Source organism: Trichoplusia ni, chromosome 27 (genome assembly GCF_003590095.1).
Source record: "Trichoplusia ni isolate ovarian cell line Hi5 chromosome 27, tn1, whole genome shotgun sequence".
NCBI lineage: Eukaryota > Metazoa > Arthropoda > Insecta > Lepidoptera > Noctuidae > Trichoplusia > Trichoplusia ni.
In genome coordinates, this window is record NC_039504.1 from 2,923,397 (window position 1) to 2,944,236 (window position 20,840).

At 34.1% G+C, this 20,840-nt stretch overlaps 1 protein-coding gene across 1 annotated transcript in view; it reads left to right on the forward strand.

Moving 5' to 3' along the window:
- Window positions 1-1,088: 1,088 nt before the first annotated feature.
- LOC113505802 overlaps window positions 1,089-20,840 on the forward strand; it is a 94,426-nt gene continuing 74,674 nt past the window's right edge. Inside the window, exon 1 of the mRNA XM_026888631.1 lies at window positions 1,089-1,464. Within this exon, the coding sequence (XP_026744432.1) occupies window positions 1,290-1,464 (175 nt within the window). The 5' untranslated portion in view covers window positions 1,089-1,289. The remainder of the gene's footprint in view (window positions 1,465-20,840) is intronic.

Genomic DNA, 20,840 nt, shown 5'->3' on the forward strand with positions numbered 1-20,840 from the left:
TTAGCGTCTGTTTTCTTTGTGCAGGTGGACTCTGACTTTAAATTCAAGTCAGACGAATGTGCTGCAACATTCCTATTACCATTCGGATTTTTTTTTTGTTACTAGCTAATTGGGATTCTTAGTTAAATAAAAAACATTAAAAACTACGTTAACCTGCAAAAAAACTTTACATCGCACTATTTTTTTAATAAGCATTCTAATTTTAAGATTATTGTAATTAAAAACGTGGGTTCCCGGCTCTATAAATATTCTGACACCAATAATTTATGCATAGTTCTATCATCTCGCCAACAGAAGTAAACATAAACAAGCACCCTCCCATTCAGTTTGTTTACCCGCCAAGTTGCGTGCGTAACCCTGTGAGTTGCGAGTGTTGCGACCAAGGCTTTGTTATTGTGCAAGTGTCCGCATAGTGCAGCTCTCCCGCGGGCACGTGGTATCGACCGTAGTGCGGGAGTGCGGGACTCAGCACCAGCACGCGGGAATGCGCGCGCACCGCACCCACGACACTAGGCTTAGCCTTTCAAAAACCGAATGTGTTCGACAAAGATTTGAAAATAAAAAGTAAATTTTGACCGTTGATAAAGTTCGTAATTTAAAACTTTATTAACGATTAACTAGTATTTTTTTAATAAAAATAAAAATAACGCATCTTTTAATAACAATTTTAATTGGCAAAAGGTATGCTTAAATCCTGCTCCATTTATTATGTAACAATGAAGGGCTGAATATAAATTATTATTCAGCCACAATACCATAATATCCATACATTTCTGTTTTATTATTAAAGCTTCTGGTTTCATTTGTTCCGAACTTCATAAAAGCAATTTTAAGCAAGCAATTAAACTGCACAAGCGGCTGTAATTACAATCCGTCACGGTTATTTTACTTTCAGAACTTACTTTTTGCATTTTTAGTTTGTATTATTTGGGAAGAATAAATTTAGTGTAATCGAGATAGAGTTTATTAAGTGTGGTTTACTAGATATATGATAGTTTTAATTTTGTAATAGTATTTGACGTCAAGATATTTTATAGAACTCAACTAACAAGTGAGGAACTTACAAACTACCTTCTTATAAAAATAAAACTAACAATAAATCGTATTTAACTAGCGCGTGATGTATCGCGTGTCAAAAACTAACTGGAGCGCGGATTTATCATTGAACAAACTTGAGGAGTTTACGCACTAAATTAATATATCCCGGTAGCAAACGGGCAGCTTTATCGATAAGAGGTCGGCGGGCTGCGGCACTCCGGCGGGCGAGCCAGCCGCGCGGCAGACGTCGCATGGCCGACCGGAGCAAACACCGCGTCGCGCCCCTGCCGGCGCCGACCAAGAAACAGTACGCGTACGTGCCGTGCCCGCGCTCCGAGGAGGTCGGCACAGAACTAGCCCTCCAGCTCCTCAGAGGAGTCCCCTATCATCACGACGAACCAGCCACACCGCAGAAGTCACCGCCCGGTGAGTTTGACACTTGTGGCTGTTTCATAAGATTCCGTTGCAACTTTTACGCGCGGAAAAAGTTTGTTTAAGTTGTTGGCGGGATGGATTTCTGCTGCCATTTTGAAATTAAAAAAAAATACACATACCATTTAATAAAGTATTCAAGAGTTGTTTTTTACATCCTGTGATCGAAGATGTTTATGAAAGTTTCGACGTTGTTTTTTAAATATATTTTTAACATCGTGTTTACTAATTTCGAGCAGTCATAGAAAAAATAAGAACACTTATAAATGAATGGCTATAAATTGAAATCATTATGGGTTATGATGAAAATGTTTGCCGGTGTTTAAGTCGGCATTAAATGCAATTTATTGCGGCATAAAATCAGTAGTATCATTTAACACCAACGTTTTTTAAAGACTAAGAAATGTAAAGGGTTTCACCTTTTATATTTCTTATTTTTATGATTTGTAAGAAAATAATATCACTATTTAATTTGATCAACCTCGTACCTACTAACCATGTATTGGTTGGTACGAGGTAAAAAATGTTGATTACTTCTTCTCTTTACCTTAAATACCCTAATGGGCATGACGTGATAATATGACATTAGCAAATAATTAGACAGAAATATAGTCACGGATACTTAAGTGAACTTTTTTCCCTTTTTTATGAAAATACTTCATAAATTTAAAATGATTTTCATCATACTGTTGTTGATTCTAGTACCAGTGTTCCAAGGCCGAATAGAAAAATCAATCAGTTACTAATTGGATGGCAATCTCCGACCCTTTTGACACGTGCTCGTATGTCAAAGTGAAATGAAAGTGCATGCAAAACAGTTCAGCTAGTAAAACGCACTTGGCATTTTGATTGACAGACAATTGAATCTGCGGAAGCTGTAAATTTTCCAAAACAGTACCGATTGCCATACAACTTTTTTTAATTATTTTCTTTGTTTAAAAGACAGACCGGTCAATTCTACTTCTACTGTTTTTCAGTTTTGATACAACCTCCTTACTTTAGTAAGTTTGTTTGCCAGTACCAGTACCAGGGTATATTGTGCCTCTACTTATTTTGGGTAGCTTTTTTTTCATCCGTAATAAATGAAAAACTTTAAGTTGCTCGCAACATGCAGAGCTTAGGCTAATGCAATAAAAAATTATCCTAAGACACTGGAGAAGAACGAAAATAGACAAATGGTTTAACTATTTGAGAAGTTAGTTATTTACATAAATGCTTACATTTTTTTTTGTCCATAATGTTGCGTTCCCAACAGGGTCCATATTTATCTTTAACTTGTTTTTAACTATCTACGTAACATGTGGAATGCAATAAAAATTTTGCATTGAGACCTTGTACCGTTTTGATTTTAGATTTTTTTTAGTTTTGCTTCCAAATATTTTTTTGGAACATTGCTACCATTCTACTGACCATCTCGACAGCTTATCAAAATAGCGGTTAACCGCCAAAAGTTATCTATAACAGTCTATAGTCTGCGACAATTTGTTCAATAAATATTCTTTTAATAGTAAAATTCGAGGAAGTAAATTGGTTTCATTGATTTAAATGTACTTTTGTTAGTCACGAACAAATGGAAATGATAGTATTATTTTAAAATGTGTTCAAGGACTTGTTTGGCGCAGCGATTATAAGGATACCAGCCTGAAACAATTGTACCAAGTTAATATAACCCTCCAACGTAGAGACGAAACCATTAACTAGTGTTGGAGTTGATGAAGTTTAAGACGGCCGTTTGATGGTCGCAGGATTTTAATATGGAATTATTATTTTTTTTGTTGAAAAGTTTGCTAATGTACTTACTGATAAGAGGACAGCGATTTCAAATGCTAATATTCCACCACTGGGAATAATACCTGTTTATCATCGTCATTATATTAAGATCTTAATTATTTTCGACGCTGTTTTATTACTTTCTTTATTTTGTGTGAGTACTTATACACTACATTACAAACTTTAACTCTGAATCAATTTTATGAAAAAATTACAAAATAAAAAATGATATGAGGTTTCGTTTGGCTGGTTAAAGTACTATGTAACACAATGTTTACCTTAACTAACTCCGCTTAATAGACTCACTTACAAATGTTTCATAGAAAAGTAACTTCGAATAAAACCTGGGATTGGAAATATAAAAATGCCTGTAAACTCAAGGTCGTCCAACATCCTATAAGGCTGTATAACGCCATCTGGCGGACATTACTGCGGCTACATTTGCAGCTACAATGTATGGTTGCGGGCGTTGCGGCGCGCGAATATTACACCGGAATAAATATTAGAAAGAATGTTTAAACAGTTAAGTGTTTTAAAAAAGACTCACTAGAGTTTTTTTTGTAATAGATGGAGAAAAAATTTAACAATCTTAAACTTTTTTTCAACTTCGAATTTGTCTATAATTGATTCTAGGAATGCTAAAACAGAAAACTGCTTGTAATTAAATTAAAATGTACCTCAAGTTATCACCGTTTTATGACGTTATAAAGGAAGTATATAAAAATGCAGTAAATAAAACAAAATACTCTTAAGAAGGCCATTCTATATATTAAAACCTAAAATTTACTTACCGAATTTACTTAGTTCAAAACGTGCACGTGCTTTCCATTTTCATTGAACTTTCGTAACCACTTCGGAAGCAAAAGGTATCAAATACTAATGGAATCTAGACATTTTCTTGAAGGTTTTCTATAAATAGAAGAAGCAAGATCGCAGGTGTTGGATGGAAGCATGGAAGTTTGGTGACGTCACTCAAAAGTGGCGATGGCACGAAACTATGAGATATGTATGGCTTTAGTGCTCGCGAGGGTGTTGAATGTTAAGGGTATAAATAAAAATAAATCATGTCTAGCTGTCAATGTAAGAAGGATTTATTTATCGTGATGCTTCGTGATGATTTATTTGACGTATACAGAAGTTTGTTGAATGAAAGGAGTTTTAAGAATTAGGTTGGATATCTTAATTAATTTCAAAGGATAATGATGAAACTTTCTTAAAACTTCGCAATAAACAATATGTTGTTAAATGTTTGAATAGATAAAAGACATGGTTTTACTCGGCAACAATAATTTTCTTGTTTAATGATGTTTTCAATATTTGTACAACACTGAATTCTCCCTAAAATGGTAGCCGGACTACATCGAAACTAGCATAAATCTAATTACGAACATAACATAACTTTATCCCCGATATAATGTGACAAGTTAATCGCGTGTTAAATCACCCTCTATAACAAAAGCGAGCTTAACGGACGATTTGCCGACAACGTTAGGATCAGCTGACAATAACGTAACTACAGTTAAAAGAGATAACACTAAAAATACCCGCAATGCGACCGTCCCGCTCCATCCTTGCTATTGTTACGGAACCCGAAACAAGCTAAATGTTTAATGAAACCTCATAAACATCAGCCTTTGTTCTAAATTAATTAGTGCCCGTGAATTTTGTGCTTAAACACCCTTGTTATACAGTCTATTTTTGGATACATTACATTTGTTCCAAAAAAATTGCGCATGATTAAGTATTCGAAAGTTTTTGTGTGAAAATTAAATTGTTCGCGTCGAGCTCATATTTTTTATGACTAAATAAACGAGATTACAATCTCCTTAAAATATAATATATTTAAGTGATTAAGTTAACAGCCCGGGAAGTTTCAATATCTATGAAGTACGTAAATCAAGTGGATTTTCTTACCTCAGACATCATTGACAACGGGGAAGGAAAATTGTGAGGAAGCACATCCTCCCAAAAAGCAAGTTGACCCTTGTTCTTTTTCTGTCGTGTTAGGCAGTTATCGTGGACTTTGCATACCTTTAAAACAATTACAAAAGTAGCTTATTAATACCTATGTATATTTTAAACTAGAGCCCAACTCTACGAGTATTCCTACTTACAAAGATGCATCTTGCACGAATAACAAGTAACAAAGTGCCATTCATTCCTAAACCACAGCGAAGGAACATTACGTATGACTTATGTAAACCAGCTTAAATGCAAACTGCACCGAGACGGTGTGATTAAGTGTCCCCGATTAACAGAAGAAACCTTTTGTTCGGCAAATGGATGTAATGTTCCCGGAATTCCACGAGTGGAAACTGACACTAATAGTACGAATGCACGGATGCTTGTATGTGGCAGATTTTGTCGCAGAATGTCTGGTGTGCGGAAAAGCCGCCATCCCCAATGACCTCAGTACCAAATAGGTATTCGGACGTTTTCTTTGGATATTGAAAGAACGGGCTCTCGACCGCGACGCTAGCAATTCCGATGTTTGGAAACGAAAAATTCTGCGATTCGAATAGTATTCCCGTTCTAGATATTTTTAGCTTTTTTAGGTTGAAATATAAGGTATAAGACGTTTTTAATTTTTTAGCTTAAGTTTAGACTTACAAGACATTCCCATCAATCCCTACCAATTACTACATCCTGATAATCGGAAAATTTGTTATTTTCTATTTGTGTCTTCTAACTCGTAACCCCACAAAACTGTTTGAAACATTCTTCAAGTCGAAAAATTTTATAGTGTACTGGTTATGGTTGTCAGCAAAATATCACAGAAGGCTGGATTATCTGTCCAATGCCTAGTTGTCAGTGAGTGGGTGTGCGGGGCTAAGATATCCGCATTAGCTGATCAATAATCGTAAACCGCGCGGCGAATGCTAATCCGGAAGCTGGGTTAATCTCTAATGGGCACATTACTTGCACCGCCATTAACCGTTGTCTTGTAAGCACTATTTCAAGTAATTGATACAGACATGGCAGGGAAAAGAATGTTCTTTTCCGTTTTGTGAAATATCGATGTCTCGTTTTATTTTTAAGTGATGAACAGGATAAACTGGTCTTGACACTCTTCAATTCATGACTTGGAACTTCGATACAGATATAATTTCATTTGCGGAAAAATTGTAGACAGCTTCAATATCCAATAAAAAGCAATAAATATTGAGTATATACTATTTAACATTCTTTTTTTTAGATCCTAACCCATTTCTTAAAACTGAATTGATATAAATTATAATAACACTAAAGAAACGCTTACCATATCTGTTGAACAGTTTGCCAGCAGATATCAGACAAGAAACAAAGATTTAAACGGAGACTTAAAAAGTACTTGTTAAATACATACCTATGTGTATAACTTTTATATGTATAATATATGTGTAAACTTAACTAAACCGATAAACCGGTTTTGTGGAGCACTACATATTGTAATTGTATATTTAACAAAATAAAAATAAATAAATAAATAAAGTCCACTTATGGTTTAATGTTTTTTTCTATTAATTTCTAATCAAACCAGCATAATTGACACTTCTCATTACTTAGATCGACATTCATTGTGGAAGCGAGATCTCAATACCACTACCATACCACATGTCCAATAATCCTGGGTTAAAAGCAAAAAGCTCCGTTTGTTATTCCGGGAATTCCACAACACAGTATTTTTGACCTTTGTAAGTATATTATTCGATTCTGCCGCAGTAGCTACGGTTTTGGATCAGTGATTGTCATATCATTATCCGTGATGGCGTCGCGGTCGCCTCAAATGCCGCGGTGACAATGACGTTTCATTATCATGTAAAGTGAGTTTAAAATGGAACTTGGAAGCCATTAGCTTTCATTCAATTAGATTTAAAATATGCTGTACGAGTTTAATGTGATTTTGTAATAGATTTAAATGAACTATGTACTTGATTTTTTAGAAAGTAAAGCTTATTACGATTTTTTAATAAATTGCATTTGAAAAAAAAAGTATAAGTTAAATTATCAGTTCTATATTTTTGTGTGTTTTCTGACCGTTTTGAATAACTACCTATGTGTGTACAACATTTTTGCATGCCTTCTAGTTAAATATGGCTGATCTTTTCATCTCATAGTACTTACAATGTTTGTAAGCCATAATTGCAAATGGGTTCAAAATTGTTATTCTTAACTTTTCAATACTTTTTTTTCAGATAATAATTCAACCTTACTCATACTATCTAGATAAATATATTTTTATACAACCCGTATCATAGATTACGCAGTAATTAAACTGTACAATACAGTATCGTAATCTTCATTTATCTTATAACATCCAAGGGCTATAGATACGTGTGCCTGTGCTCAAACAGACAATACAAAGATTTATCTTCACAACACAAGAGTAATATCATGTATCATACATTTATGATCTCCTGGTACTGATTACTTAGCCAATTATGGAACGAAATATATTTCAGTAAAAGATTTCTGTTTGTACAAGGTGTTTTGGAAACGTCCTGTATTTATAATTATCTAGATGTCGTTTCTGTGCATGTAAGCAAATAACTCAATTGTATAAAGAGAGTTCAATGAAAAAAGCGTTCCTTGAATGAGGCCGTACTTTTCTCTGCAACATAGCTACATAAATATTAGCATATAAATTTTCTGTTGTACAAAATCTGAAAATGACTCCTAAACTTCGTGTTAATAGACATATATATAATAATATACATCGACAATAGCTCACTACAAATTTCCTCAATCTTTTTGTTTGTTAGCACATTAGATGTTAGCACAAACAGGAATATTTGTTTTACACTGCGTTACAAAAATCGGCAATGCAGAGACATGTCATAGTGATCGCACGCAAAGTACAAGGCACATTATAATAATGACCACAGTTAGGGTGACCTGCTGTTTATATATGACATCAATCATGGTACTATACCATTACTGCCCATATCATGATTAATACAACGAATAGCTGTATCAATGTCAGTATGAAATTGTATAGAAGTAACATTGGCAGAATAATTAAAAAACGTAGCCGTATAAAATAAATGTAAAAAAAATATTGGGTTATTGTGAATTGTACATAAAACGTGTATTCGTTTTATTACCAACATGAAAAGAAAATGCTGAAGAATTTATTTTTTTACGACCGGTAGCAATCTCGTGTGCGGACTTAATATTTCCTTATTATTAGTTAACACTCGAATTTATAGAGATGAAAAACTCACATGACTTATTAAAACGAAACGTCAATTCTATTTTTTTAAGCGTTAATTATTGATGTAGAAACGTCATTTGAATACAAGGGCTGACCTTTTGTTAACTAGAAGCAGTAGAATGTAGTTCTAGACACAGAAACAGTTCATAAATAGTCGCAGGCTAGCTGCCGGCCACCGCCGTAATATTTCACTCTAGTTTTTAGGCGACACTCGTCACCGCTACGTTTTTGCTCGCGATAGCTACAAAGGCTGCATGTTCAATGCATGTTTTGTTTTCTTTTTAAACGTGTGAATCACATTTGTATTTGGATCTGGTAACACTGGCTAGTTGTATTGTTTGAGTTTTTAATAATGACGATAGGAGATATTCTTTTTTTAAATGTTGGTAAAATTAGGAATATGTAGTTACAAACATCGGTCTTTGGAAATGAAATTCTGCTGTAATATTTTTACGAATATTTGAGTAGAACTTAATTATTTTTTATTACGAATATTATAAAATCACAAGTTTTATTTTGTTACTATGAACACATTGTCGTTTAAAATTAATTTGTATAACACATTAAGTTCAAAGTCTCACTCATTTTAGACAAATCCAATCAGTCGTTGTTTCAGATTGAGCAATAAAAATGCATGACATACGTAACAATAGTATTTCACATGAAGCACGAAAAGCATATTTCGATGTAAATTTTATGTGAAATTTCCCCAAAATAACAGCTGTCCGTTCCAACAATAAAGTCACCTGAATGACAATTTGAGTTATGGGTATTAACTGTATGGTTACGAAAGAGGTTACATTAATTTAAAAACTCTCTGTATTTATTTGGTTAGTTAATTGACCAGCCAATTAATATTTGATTGAGTAAGCGATTGCGAATAAACATGCAACATATTTAAAAAAGTACGGTTTTTTATACCAGAAATGTTAAACATCAGAGTTAATAGCATATTTAATAATGCTGTATTCAAACAAATATTCTGTGTCCTTTCTTTTTTGGTACGAAGAATTTTCTAATTTTATCGATAGATCTACCAAAACTAAACACTTTTAATAAACAAACAGTATTTAACTTCTCGCGACTCTTTATCTGACCTACACACTGTTCATTAGTGCTCATACCGAGTAAGTAGGGTAGTTGTAAATTTTAGGACATAACGATTCAACCCTCGGTAGCTACGACTAACAGCTAGAGTTCTACGACCAGAGCAAAGTGAAGCTGTAGATATTTTGTGAGCGAGATATAGCTTTACACGGTGAAGAGCGGTATCTCCCTTTCACGACAGTAGTAGACTTAAGGCTTATTCAGACGATGCGAGAAATGTCATATAAGTTGTAATACATTGCTGGGTGATACGGCAATAGCAACAGAAGTGACTGACCATTGACGTCAATGTACCGCAACTTGTTATTTCTCACACTGCTTTAAATGGCTTTTTCTCAAGGAGATGGCGGTACATGCCCTGGGCACTAATTCTGGTATTTACAATGGCCGAATGATTTTTTTTTGTATTCCCTTAAGCATTTTTCCTATATACTTATTTGAAATTCAGTAAGGGATGGCACACTCACGATCACTACAATGAATTTCCAATAATTGTATTGGCAAAATGCTTAAGAGAAAAGGAATAATTTTAATCCAATTGCCATTCATTCTTCGGCCATTATAAAATAGCGGAATCGGACCCTGAATGTGCTTTCCAAGTCACGGCTTGGATATAACAATATGTAATACAATAACTTGTTCTCTTTACGTTCTGACAAAAACAAAAGAGCAATAGTGTAATCGTGAACGCACATAACTTAGTACGATATTGCGTTCCCGTTGGTACCGGGAACATCTGTTGGTGTTGCAGGTACTACACTATTAGCTAACGACGCGTTCCGCAATAACAAACCATGTTGTATTAGAGTAGGTGTACTTGTTACGAGTGTGACTGAGCCACGTCGCATGGAACTACAAGGTTCCAGGACTTTTTTTTTTGGATAGGGATGGACGTGACGTTTTGTAAGATAATTTAATATAAAAAAAAATATTGGTATTTATAAGGCCATTATCAAATTAAACGTCAGAAAGTTTTGCTAAATTCATTGTTTGTCCATACACATTCTCTTTTTGTCCAGGAAAAACGGCTATCCGTTATTACGCTATGTAGGTATATATACGCTATTGCTGACGAAAAATAGTCTAGTTACAGTTAAATACTGGGGCTCATACGGAGATTACTTACATACGGCTACTGACGAGATTTGAGAGAGAGAGCTGACGGAAGGATTTTTCAAGTCTTCCTCTTGTTCCTTCTCCTATGGTTGTTATACCTACAACCTAGTGACAGAGTAAACCGCCCTTAGGCCTATGATGTAGCTTACAACACCCTTTTTAAAAACCAATATTCGCATGTGAGCTCTTTTCTTCACTATGTTATTCTTGTACGTTCTTAGCGACGATACCTACGGCTAAGTGTTGTTAGAGTAGTGGCGCTGTCAAGAATTCAAAACACTATTTATTTTGTGTCTATCTTCAAAGCAAAATTCAAACGACAACTGAAAACATTTCTGCATTTTCTAGTACATTTGCAGTGTAGACACACTACCCACTATTCTTTGTAAACGACTCAAAACAAATATGTGTCGACAAATACTTACTATCAATAGTTGTATTTGGTTCGAGAATACACACGCGTTGAAAGTTCCTCGTGTGAGTTAAAAGTTCAGGTATTAACTCTACTTGAATTCACACCTGTTTCGGGTTAGTTTCAGAAAAAGAGTTTCTTAAGTAATAGGTTTCTGTTTACTGCTATCTTACTTACTCTTTGTTGGTTCAGGTGTGGTTTGTGAAATAGAAACAACACTTCGTTTTATTTTTTCGTTTATACCTTAGGATTCCGTTCGCAAATTAGTCGAAGAACACGGTATCACAGTACACAGCCTCTTCAAACCTTGGTACCTACTCATAAATCAGTAGTAGTACTTTAAAAATTCTTCACATAAAATAATGTCATAGACCAAGATACAACTACAACACCGCTTAAGCCGATCGTAAATCTGAAAGTTTTCATAATATATGTCTGTGGTGGGCAGACTCAGGTGTTTGTAAATGTGTCCAATATTCTTTTACCTATTTCACGACGCTGCACATTTATTAAAATTTCTAGACATTATATTGTAATAATGCAAGTTTTGTGATAAATAAGCGCTGCTGTTTTGTTTTCCTTTTACATTAAAGATAAGATTTTCTGTACATAGTGATATTATAATCTAGTAACAACAGAACTTACTTTGATTTTTCCTTCTTTTATCATTAACTAGCTATTTCTCACAGATCCACAAGCTAAAAATCTAAAATGATCGTATGGGAACATAGAACTGGGATGTCCTGTGTGTTAATCCTGGTTAGAAACTGTAGGTATGCGTATCAAGTTTCGTCGAATCCACACATACAAACTGTCGCGTTCGTGATATTAGTAGGATAGCTTATTTAAATGATACTTTGTCTCTTAGCTATCATTAAGCCTTTTCCCCTTACTTATAGGTATATAAAACACAATAAACTTGCACTCGACAAGCTCTCGGGAAAATAAATCAGTGGAACATTGCGATCGCCACGGGAAGTTAGTACGGAGTATGCTAATTTACTCGCATACGTCTCAGCCCGCGCCTATGGGGAAACATGTATTATAGAACCTCACGTTATCACCTCATATACCAAAGGTGAAGGAAAACTGGCCGTACTGTTTTTCTCAGTATAAGAGGAAAATTGTATCGAAGTATTATCAAACAGAATAGTTATATAAGAATTTACGTAAAAAGTTTTTTTTGAGCTTGAAGTTTTGATGAAACTTCAATTGCTTTTGCATGTTCTTATGTTGCGTTAATTCAGATGAATGTATTAGTTGCATTCAATTTTAATTTTTGCGTTATAAGTAGTGCCACCAAGTGGCATTCTGTCCTGAAAGAGTCATAAGTAATGGTGATAGTCGTCAATGGTAAGGCTTGTTTAAAAGAAAAAGTATAAAAAGAAAGCAGTCAAGAGCGAGTGCCATTCGATACTCTTAATGTTCCGTACAAATAGGCTATAGAGGAACAAATCAGTTTTTAACCCCAATCCGTATTTGCAATTATATCGGCAACAGTAATTTATCATCGGTGTGACTTTCATGAGACAGACGGATGGATAGCGGAGCTTCAGGCACAGAATTCTGTTTTAACCCATTGCATAAGGAACTCTAAAAACATCCGCTACAGAATGTTACATAACCTTCAATTTCCATATATCCTGCGTGCCCCAATCATATGAAATCACAGTCATTTTACGTCCCTCATAAATTACAAACATGTCAAAATTACATCCATAAATGTTTGCGGAAACCCGGTGACATTAACATGTAGCTCGTATAAAAACACAAGTTTCCTGTATTAGTAAAAAATATAGGTATACAAATACCTTCATCAATGTATATTCTATTAAATATTTTTTTTAGATTAATGTGTCTTAAAGTTTGCAAAAAGAAAAAAAGAATTGTTAGCCAAAAAAAACCCACTTTTTTAAGAGTCGCTTTACCATCAATTAATAAAAAAAAATATACCTAAATAATTCAAATAAAAAAATATAATAAAATCCAGGCCTTTGTATTTCATCCAACGCAATCATGCGAACCTGGAATAACCCACCTTAGGGCCTGCCTTTGTCTATGATATTCTCTTTCTTGCTCTTCGTAGCCATTATTTTCCTGCTATCTCAAACTTCTGAATCTCCTTCACAAAATTTTGACAAAATAACACTTTTTCTCACTAATAGGCATTTCCACCTACCTAGCCGAGGTTTTCACTTTTAACAAACTTTCATAGTTTGCAAATTAGTATGCAGTTCATTATAACACTGTTTCAAGTGCTTTTGACATCAAAGAGAGAACCGCAGCGGGTTTGAAGCATATGAAGGCCTAGTATAGCCTACTATAGATACTTATATGTTTGTACGGACAAGACGATATTCTGCTATAGATTTTAGGCCTTGGAATATCCAATCAAGATCTGAGGGCTCTCCTCACAAACGCGTATTCTTGTAAATTCACTCAGCTGATAAAGTTCACTTGACAGCGAATTAATGATATGTCCCAGTAAGCATTAAATACTTTGAGGATTTTATTTAAGAAATTGATTGTATTTATTAAGTACTGGTCTGTGTAAACTTTAACCATTGTATGTGATGTGGGCTAATGTGGGAACGTAGTAGTTTAGAAAGGAACACATATTCATTCAAGTACTCACTTGAATAAAAATAACTTCCTTGCTTGTCAATTTTTTTCAACATATGGAAGATACTTTGCCTGCTCTTCAAATGGTCTTAGACACACTCAAAAATGATTTCAAACCCAAAACTTATAACGTAAGATATCCAAGCGGATTCAATTTTAAAAATCCTATTTATAACAGAAACCTATTTGCTTACAACATTACCATAACTCCACAGTTATGTTACACGTAGATATAAGCACATACAAAAGCAAGCACCACTCATGAATAATTTAGGCACTATTCACGCCGACTCATAAACATTTATTCATTCATTTTCAACCGGATGAATAAAAATAAAAACTAAATAACGCCACGCTATTGGCTCCTTGAGGCGCGGACCAAAGATTTTATGTTGCCAACTTAACGAGATTAAAGTTGTAAAAAGTTAGAGTTTACACGCGTATTCATTTAACTTAGAGTTTTACTTTGTCGGTCACAAATTTAACTGTTGACGGCTTAGCTGCAGTATATTACAGTTACATTTTAACTATATTTGCGGCGTTTATTTTAATAAGCTTCTCAAGGTTATTGTTGTTGAATTCATTTTGGAATAACTTTTGTTATTTGACTCTCCGACAATTGCCTACACGATAAACATTAACAAACATTCAATAAACTTATATGTAACTAGTACAACATGTTTGACTTTTAATTAAAAACTAATTTGCGTCTCGCATCAACATTCAGATACTTCATATATTTTAGTATTTCATATCAATTGTATCTATTTGTCGGTCTATTCTCGTCAGATCTAATGCAAATTTCATAAGACTGATCTTATCAAGTTCACAGGTTAAAAATTCATGTGCTTGCGAGCTCTAGGTTAAACTCAAGTGCCTAAAACTTAACACAAACTTATTGCAGTACGTTACCTAAGTGAATGTCTGAATTTGTAAACTTTCCGAACTTTAAAAAGTTACAAGGGAATTTATTCTGCAAAACGTTCATTTAAATTTTTACAGCTTTTAAACACGAACCTGTGAAAACAAATTTCTTTGATATATTAACGTTAAATTTTTGTTTAAAGCTTTGGAAACTTTTTATTGTTGTTTGTACGATGTTCAAATATAAGTAGGTATTAAAATTGACAGTTTCTTGACAAGAATAGGTTATTTGACGTCAAATTTTAATTAGTCTTAAGATGGGATTATTCATTTTACTATTCTATTTCCATTATACGGGATTTTTTTAAACTAAACTAAAATAATAAGCTGTAATTTAATTAATGAGTTTAAATCTTGTGCGTCTATTCAGTGATGTTACTAGCCGCTCACTTCCATACATCACACCATCTATAAAGAGAAATGTGACTGATGGACTAGAACTTTATTTTAGTAAAATGCTGTTTATAAACTACAAAATTATAAAACCCAGTCTTAAGTAATCACCGTTGCTTAAAAAGCAGGTTTGTCCAAAATTTATGAAACTCAAACACGTGTTAAGCTACGAACGTCTAACTTATTCAAAACAATTATTAAACCGCAGAGCGTCAAAACGGTTGTTCTAACTCTGAGTGGTCTTTGTATTTGATTTGAATGTTTGTGAAATCTCACGTGACAGGTGAATTAAATTTATGTGAAAACTTTCAACAAATTATTTGTTTATTAAAACGTAAGGTAGTATAGACTTTATAATTTACATTTACACATCTGTAAATTTCGTGACTCTACAATATAATGATGACATGACGCTGACGGCGATAGGCTGAGATGATAATGATGATGATGACGCTGATCTGATGCTGAAGCAGGAAGGTGGCTGTAGGACCTCCGTTATAAAACGACGTAATTAATAGAGTTCAGATTCGTTTAATTGAATAGTAAGCATAGACGCTTCCGTCGCAGGGGTTTAAAAAAAAATCAAGTCACATGCTCAAAGATACTCAATAAAAAAACAGAACAAGCATTCGTGGATCACACAAATGCTTGTCTTACGCGGGTATTTAACCTCAAACTCTCGACTATTCTGGCAGTATTGTTCTGCGCTCTCTATTTATTCTTTCCATATTGTATTTGAAACATTCTTATACCATTTAGCAAATGATGTGGAAGAGTTGTATTCATAAATCTTGTTACATGCCAGTTTTAACATGCAAGTCATGTGATTTTTAGCTGGTCCGTTTATGTGGTTAAGTAATGACTGAATATTTACGAGAACTTCGAGAATTTGTGTTGAATCTTTTTTGTATACCTACTTTTATATAGGTAATTTTTTTTAAAAAAAAACGACTCCCGCACTAAGGTGACGCGGGGTGTTTCACAAACATACAATTCACATGCACAAAGACACCCAGACTCAGAACAAGCATTCGTGGATCACATAAATGCTTGTCCTACGCGGGGATCGAACCCGCGACGCGTCGCGCACAGTGGGTTTGGCGTGATGACCTCAACAACTCGGCTATCCGTACAATCAAAAGTTGTTGGTCTTTTTCATGTTGCAATTTTGACATTTAAAAACACAGTCGTTATATTTGAATAATAGGTAGTAAAGAAAACATAGAACGTAAAAAAATTGAAATGATTTTAAATGAGTTATTTTACACGGTAAAAATCCTTTTACTATGATACAACAATGAGTACAAATGCATTATTAAATTAAGTGGAAGTTGGTATAAGTGCAAGCTTCACAAAGATGCTCAGAATTTTAAGTAAATTACTTTTTTTCAGTCTTAACTGCCTTCCACTAAATCCTACTTAGTTCTCGAACTTTTTGTAATTTATACTCTAGTGTTGGTCGTAAAAAAGAAATTTTAAACTTCGTCAAGCGATGAAGAAACTTTTAAAGGTTGAGATCTTTGTGGACGTCAAGAGTGTGGTTAATATAGGCATGTGGTTTATGTTGTCATAGAAACAGTATGATTTATGAGGATTTTGTATTTTTGTAGAGTCCTCAGGCACGGTGGAGTGATGACTTGCGCAAGACGGCTGGCAGGAGCTGAATGCGAGAAGCCGAAAATCGATCTCAGTGGCGTGCACTTGGAGAGGCCTATGTCCAGCAGTGGACTGCGATAGGCTGATGATGATGATGATGATGATGTAGAGTACAATGTTGGTCACATTAAAAGTACATGCAAAATTGATATGCCCATTGTTAACAGCGTATGATTTAGATTTCAAAATAAGCATATACCATTTTCGGTACTTTCGCACTACCACTCTTTTTCAATTGTGAAAAAAAAACACGTTTAGCTAACAGCTTCTAGGCATTGAATTGACATCTCACTGAATTACCTAAAAAACTTATTTTTATATAAGAGATCCTTTTGATTTCTATAAAAATGATAAGTTTTCATAGTATGACCAATACACATTTTTACTCACACCTCTACCTACCTGTGGTACCATAAATAAACGTTGTGGAATTGATACCGGATCGCAGATGGCTTTTTCCCAATTATTGTCATTCAGGGACCCATTTAATTACTAAAGTGTTCTGCGGCATACTGTTGGTCAGCTACGTGAGATTCCAAAAAAACAATAAATATAATAAAAGGATTAAATAATGCTGTAAAAAAGATTTATGTTGATAATTATGCGACATTGCTTATTTGACTGGAAGCAAGTGATGTTATTTCCAAAAAAGCTATTGCTTTCTTAGCGAAAAGTGAAATGTGTTTTCTTGGTAGGACTTATTTAACTTTATATGCAGAAGTGATTTCTTTAATAGATGGCCTTGCAGTTTCTCAGTTAATTAAAAGCGGATAAAATTTAAATGTGATCAAAAGATTGAATAAAAGTAAAATGAATAACCGCTCATTTGTGAGACAAACTCGCGACATTGAGGATTCCACGACAAAATGACAGAGCCTGTTAAACCTCTATTTTGAATTGTATTTTTAGTCTTAAGTAATACTTAATCTTGTGTCGCATACTTTTCTCATACCATGTTCTTGTGTTTTGCATATAATTGCTTGTCTGTTATGCGTCATAACCGCGAATAAACGCTTTCTTTCCTTTACTCTTTAGATACAAGACCCTAAAAAATGCATGCATGCAATGCAATGCATGTTAATTATAATATCACATTGAAATCTAAATTTAAGTATATTCACGGCCATTCGCTAGATACACTCGTAGCTCATGAATCTGATAAGACCCGACTCTATCGGGATATAAAGGGATCTATCCTAGCCCGAGACTTGTTTTATGTGCCGTATAGACAGACACAAGATATCATCATATACCCCGATTACTAGGTACTCAGATATCCGGTGATGAGAACAAGTTGACGGTAATTAATAACTAATTTGAACCTTAACATCGTTGCAATAAAGGCGTTATCAATGTCAAATTTTAAGTATTGTAATTTTTCCTCTACGTTATTATACTCTAAGAAATTGGGGCAGTGTAGCAATGTGACAGCGTACTAAATGATGTAGAGCGGCGTCCTTCTAACTCAACTGCAATAACATTTCTTGAAGAAGTGACGGCAAACAGAGAAAAAAGTTATTAATGTTTCAGTTTAAGTAAATATTATGTTAATAATACCTGCAGCTACTGAGGCAAGAACTGAATCACCATATTAATGCAGGCTATTAAAAACACATTACGGAACCTTTTATGAAATATAACAAAAATAATGATTTGATATCTTTTTAAACATTTTCGAGGTACTTTTTTTTAACAGTTAAGGGAAATATAAACTAAAAACTAATAACGTGAGATGCAGATTAATCGTCAGACGAATCGTCTCTTTGAGAAATAAGTATTACCGTAAAGATATAAGTAGTAATGTTTAAAAGTCTAACAGTTCAATATATTCTTAGACCACAAAAGGAAAACCAATTACTTTCTGTTTTAAAACAAAAAAAAAACAAAATTATATTTTTTAAACAAACAAATGGCGAATCTGCTGCACGTTTCGTTTTAAATTGGCAAATTTTGGCAGAGAAGTTTATTAGTTCGATTCTATAGTCCAGTTTGCATTCGTTGGAGTTAATAATTTGAAAATTCAGGCAACGGTCGAAAAATATAAAAGTTTAGCTGCTCACGTGTTCATTTATTACATTAAACATTAATTCAATGAAATACTTCATTAGTATGTTGCGCTTAACTCACAATTACGTCATCGCTATTCCAAATTCATTTTTTCACAACGATCACGTTGCATGTTCTTTTCATTAGGCGATGAAAACACGAATATAAGTTCAAAAGCAATTCTCGCGTGCCAGTATTATTTGCTCTATCTATAGAGGTTGAAAACAAAAAAGATAGGTTAACACAGTTTTTATGGGATAAAAATGATTTAGCTGTTTTTAACGGCACCTTTGGCAGGTCTGTGCCTGGATTTCAATAAAGCTTTCGTTCTAGTACACGCTATAATCCGTACGCAGAAAAGCCATCTTGTTCAGCAAACAGAATTCTAAGTAGGGTACTAAAGTAACTTTAGATGTGTTAATCCTGCTTTATATTAATTACATAGAGGATTGAGACTAATTTATCACTGTTTTTGGAATAACAACAGTTTAAATTGTGTTGCTAAGTGTCTACGCTTTATTAAAAGTAATTTTCTTCTCATTTCTCTGAACCTTGTCTATAACACAATTAGGCACGGCAAGAGCGTTGGTTGAAAGATTCTTCTAATTTTGCGGATTATTTTTAATTCGAATTTTAGGAACCAACTTTCGCCATAACATTTGTCATAACCAATGTTCATGTACCAATTACCTGAATCTAAGAACGTACAAGTTTTATTATTTTTACTTGAGATAACCGTCATATAACTTACAAGCAAGTTAAACAACTCAGGTTCCGTCCTATAGGGAATAGCCCTGTTAATAATATAATGTAGCCGCGAATCTGATAGCCCTTATAAATAATTCTTGTTACAGCTCCTGTGGCTACAGCTGGTGTAGCCATAAGATACGTTTCATTATAATTATCTCTCTCATGTTGGTACGCCTTATCTTAGATTGTACAGCCCGTAGGTTTTCTTTTGTTTGTTCAGGCTAATGTTATTTGATACTAGCTGTTGCCCGCGACTTCGTCCCCGTGGGTAGAAGATTATAAGTTATGATTTATTTATACCTGCCCTGTTTTTTTCACATTTTCCATTGTGTCTTCGCTCCTATTAGTCGCAGCTCCTATTAATGGTTTATAGCCTAAAGCCTTCCTCGATAAATGGTCTATTCAACACAAAAATAATTATTCAATTTGGACCTGTAGTTCCTGAGATTAGTGCGTTCAAACAAACAAACAAACTCTTTAGTTTTATATATTAGTATAGATAACAGGTTCAGATGATCTGTTTCATAGTGGATTCATTATCTTAATATGTTTTAGAAGATAAATGGGGTAACCCATAATTCTATTTGATTTACTCGTTCACCTTTTTGGTGTACAATTGTTTGACTAAGAACGAAAGGTCAACCAAATGTATTACTTTTTATTTGTTTTTTAATACTCACTAACTTTACATTAACCTACTGGCATAGTCCTGTAAACTAGCAAGTACTAGTATAATTCTCGCTAATTGATTCAAATGAACGTTTGAAGGCTACGTACTGGTTATAGTGTAACGGAAGCGGTGCCAGGCACAGGCTTGTAAGGGCAATCCAGTAACAATGCCGCCGTCATCAAATATACAAATTCGTTAAACTAAAAGTTTCCTTATTTACGCAATGCGTAAGAAGTTACCGCGGGTATGCCCCACGTTGGGCGCCAACGAGAGGATTCACGAATGTTTAATTATTCATCGCATTATGCAATGATTCGAAGGCACTATCTCAAAAAAATGTAGGGTGAGTTATCCAAAAACTATATATGAAACCAACAGGTATTTTAGAGCACCAAAAGTCTAAGTTATCTGTTTTTAAGTCTGAAATTTAACTTTTTATAAAATGCTTATTGTGACTTCCACTTAGTATAATAATTTGAACATTGAATGTGCTTACTAAGTTTGCGCGACAGCTTAACTTACAGTAGATTGAATCGTCAGAATGTTCTAGCTTTCAAGGTCGCTATGAATGTTTGAAATTCTAAATTCTGTCGTTGGACTCGTATTTCCAGTATTTTTGGTAATATTTGATTGATTAATATTCATTCTAATAATTGTTATGATAGCATTGCATACCTTTGCTTTCATGCCTTTGTTAATTCCTACCTTTT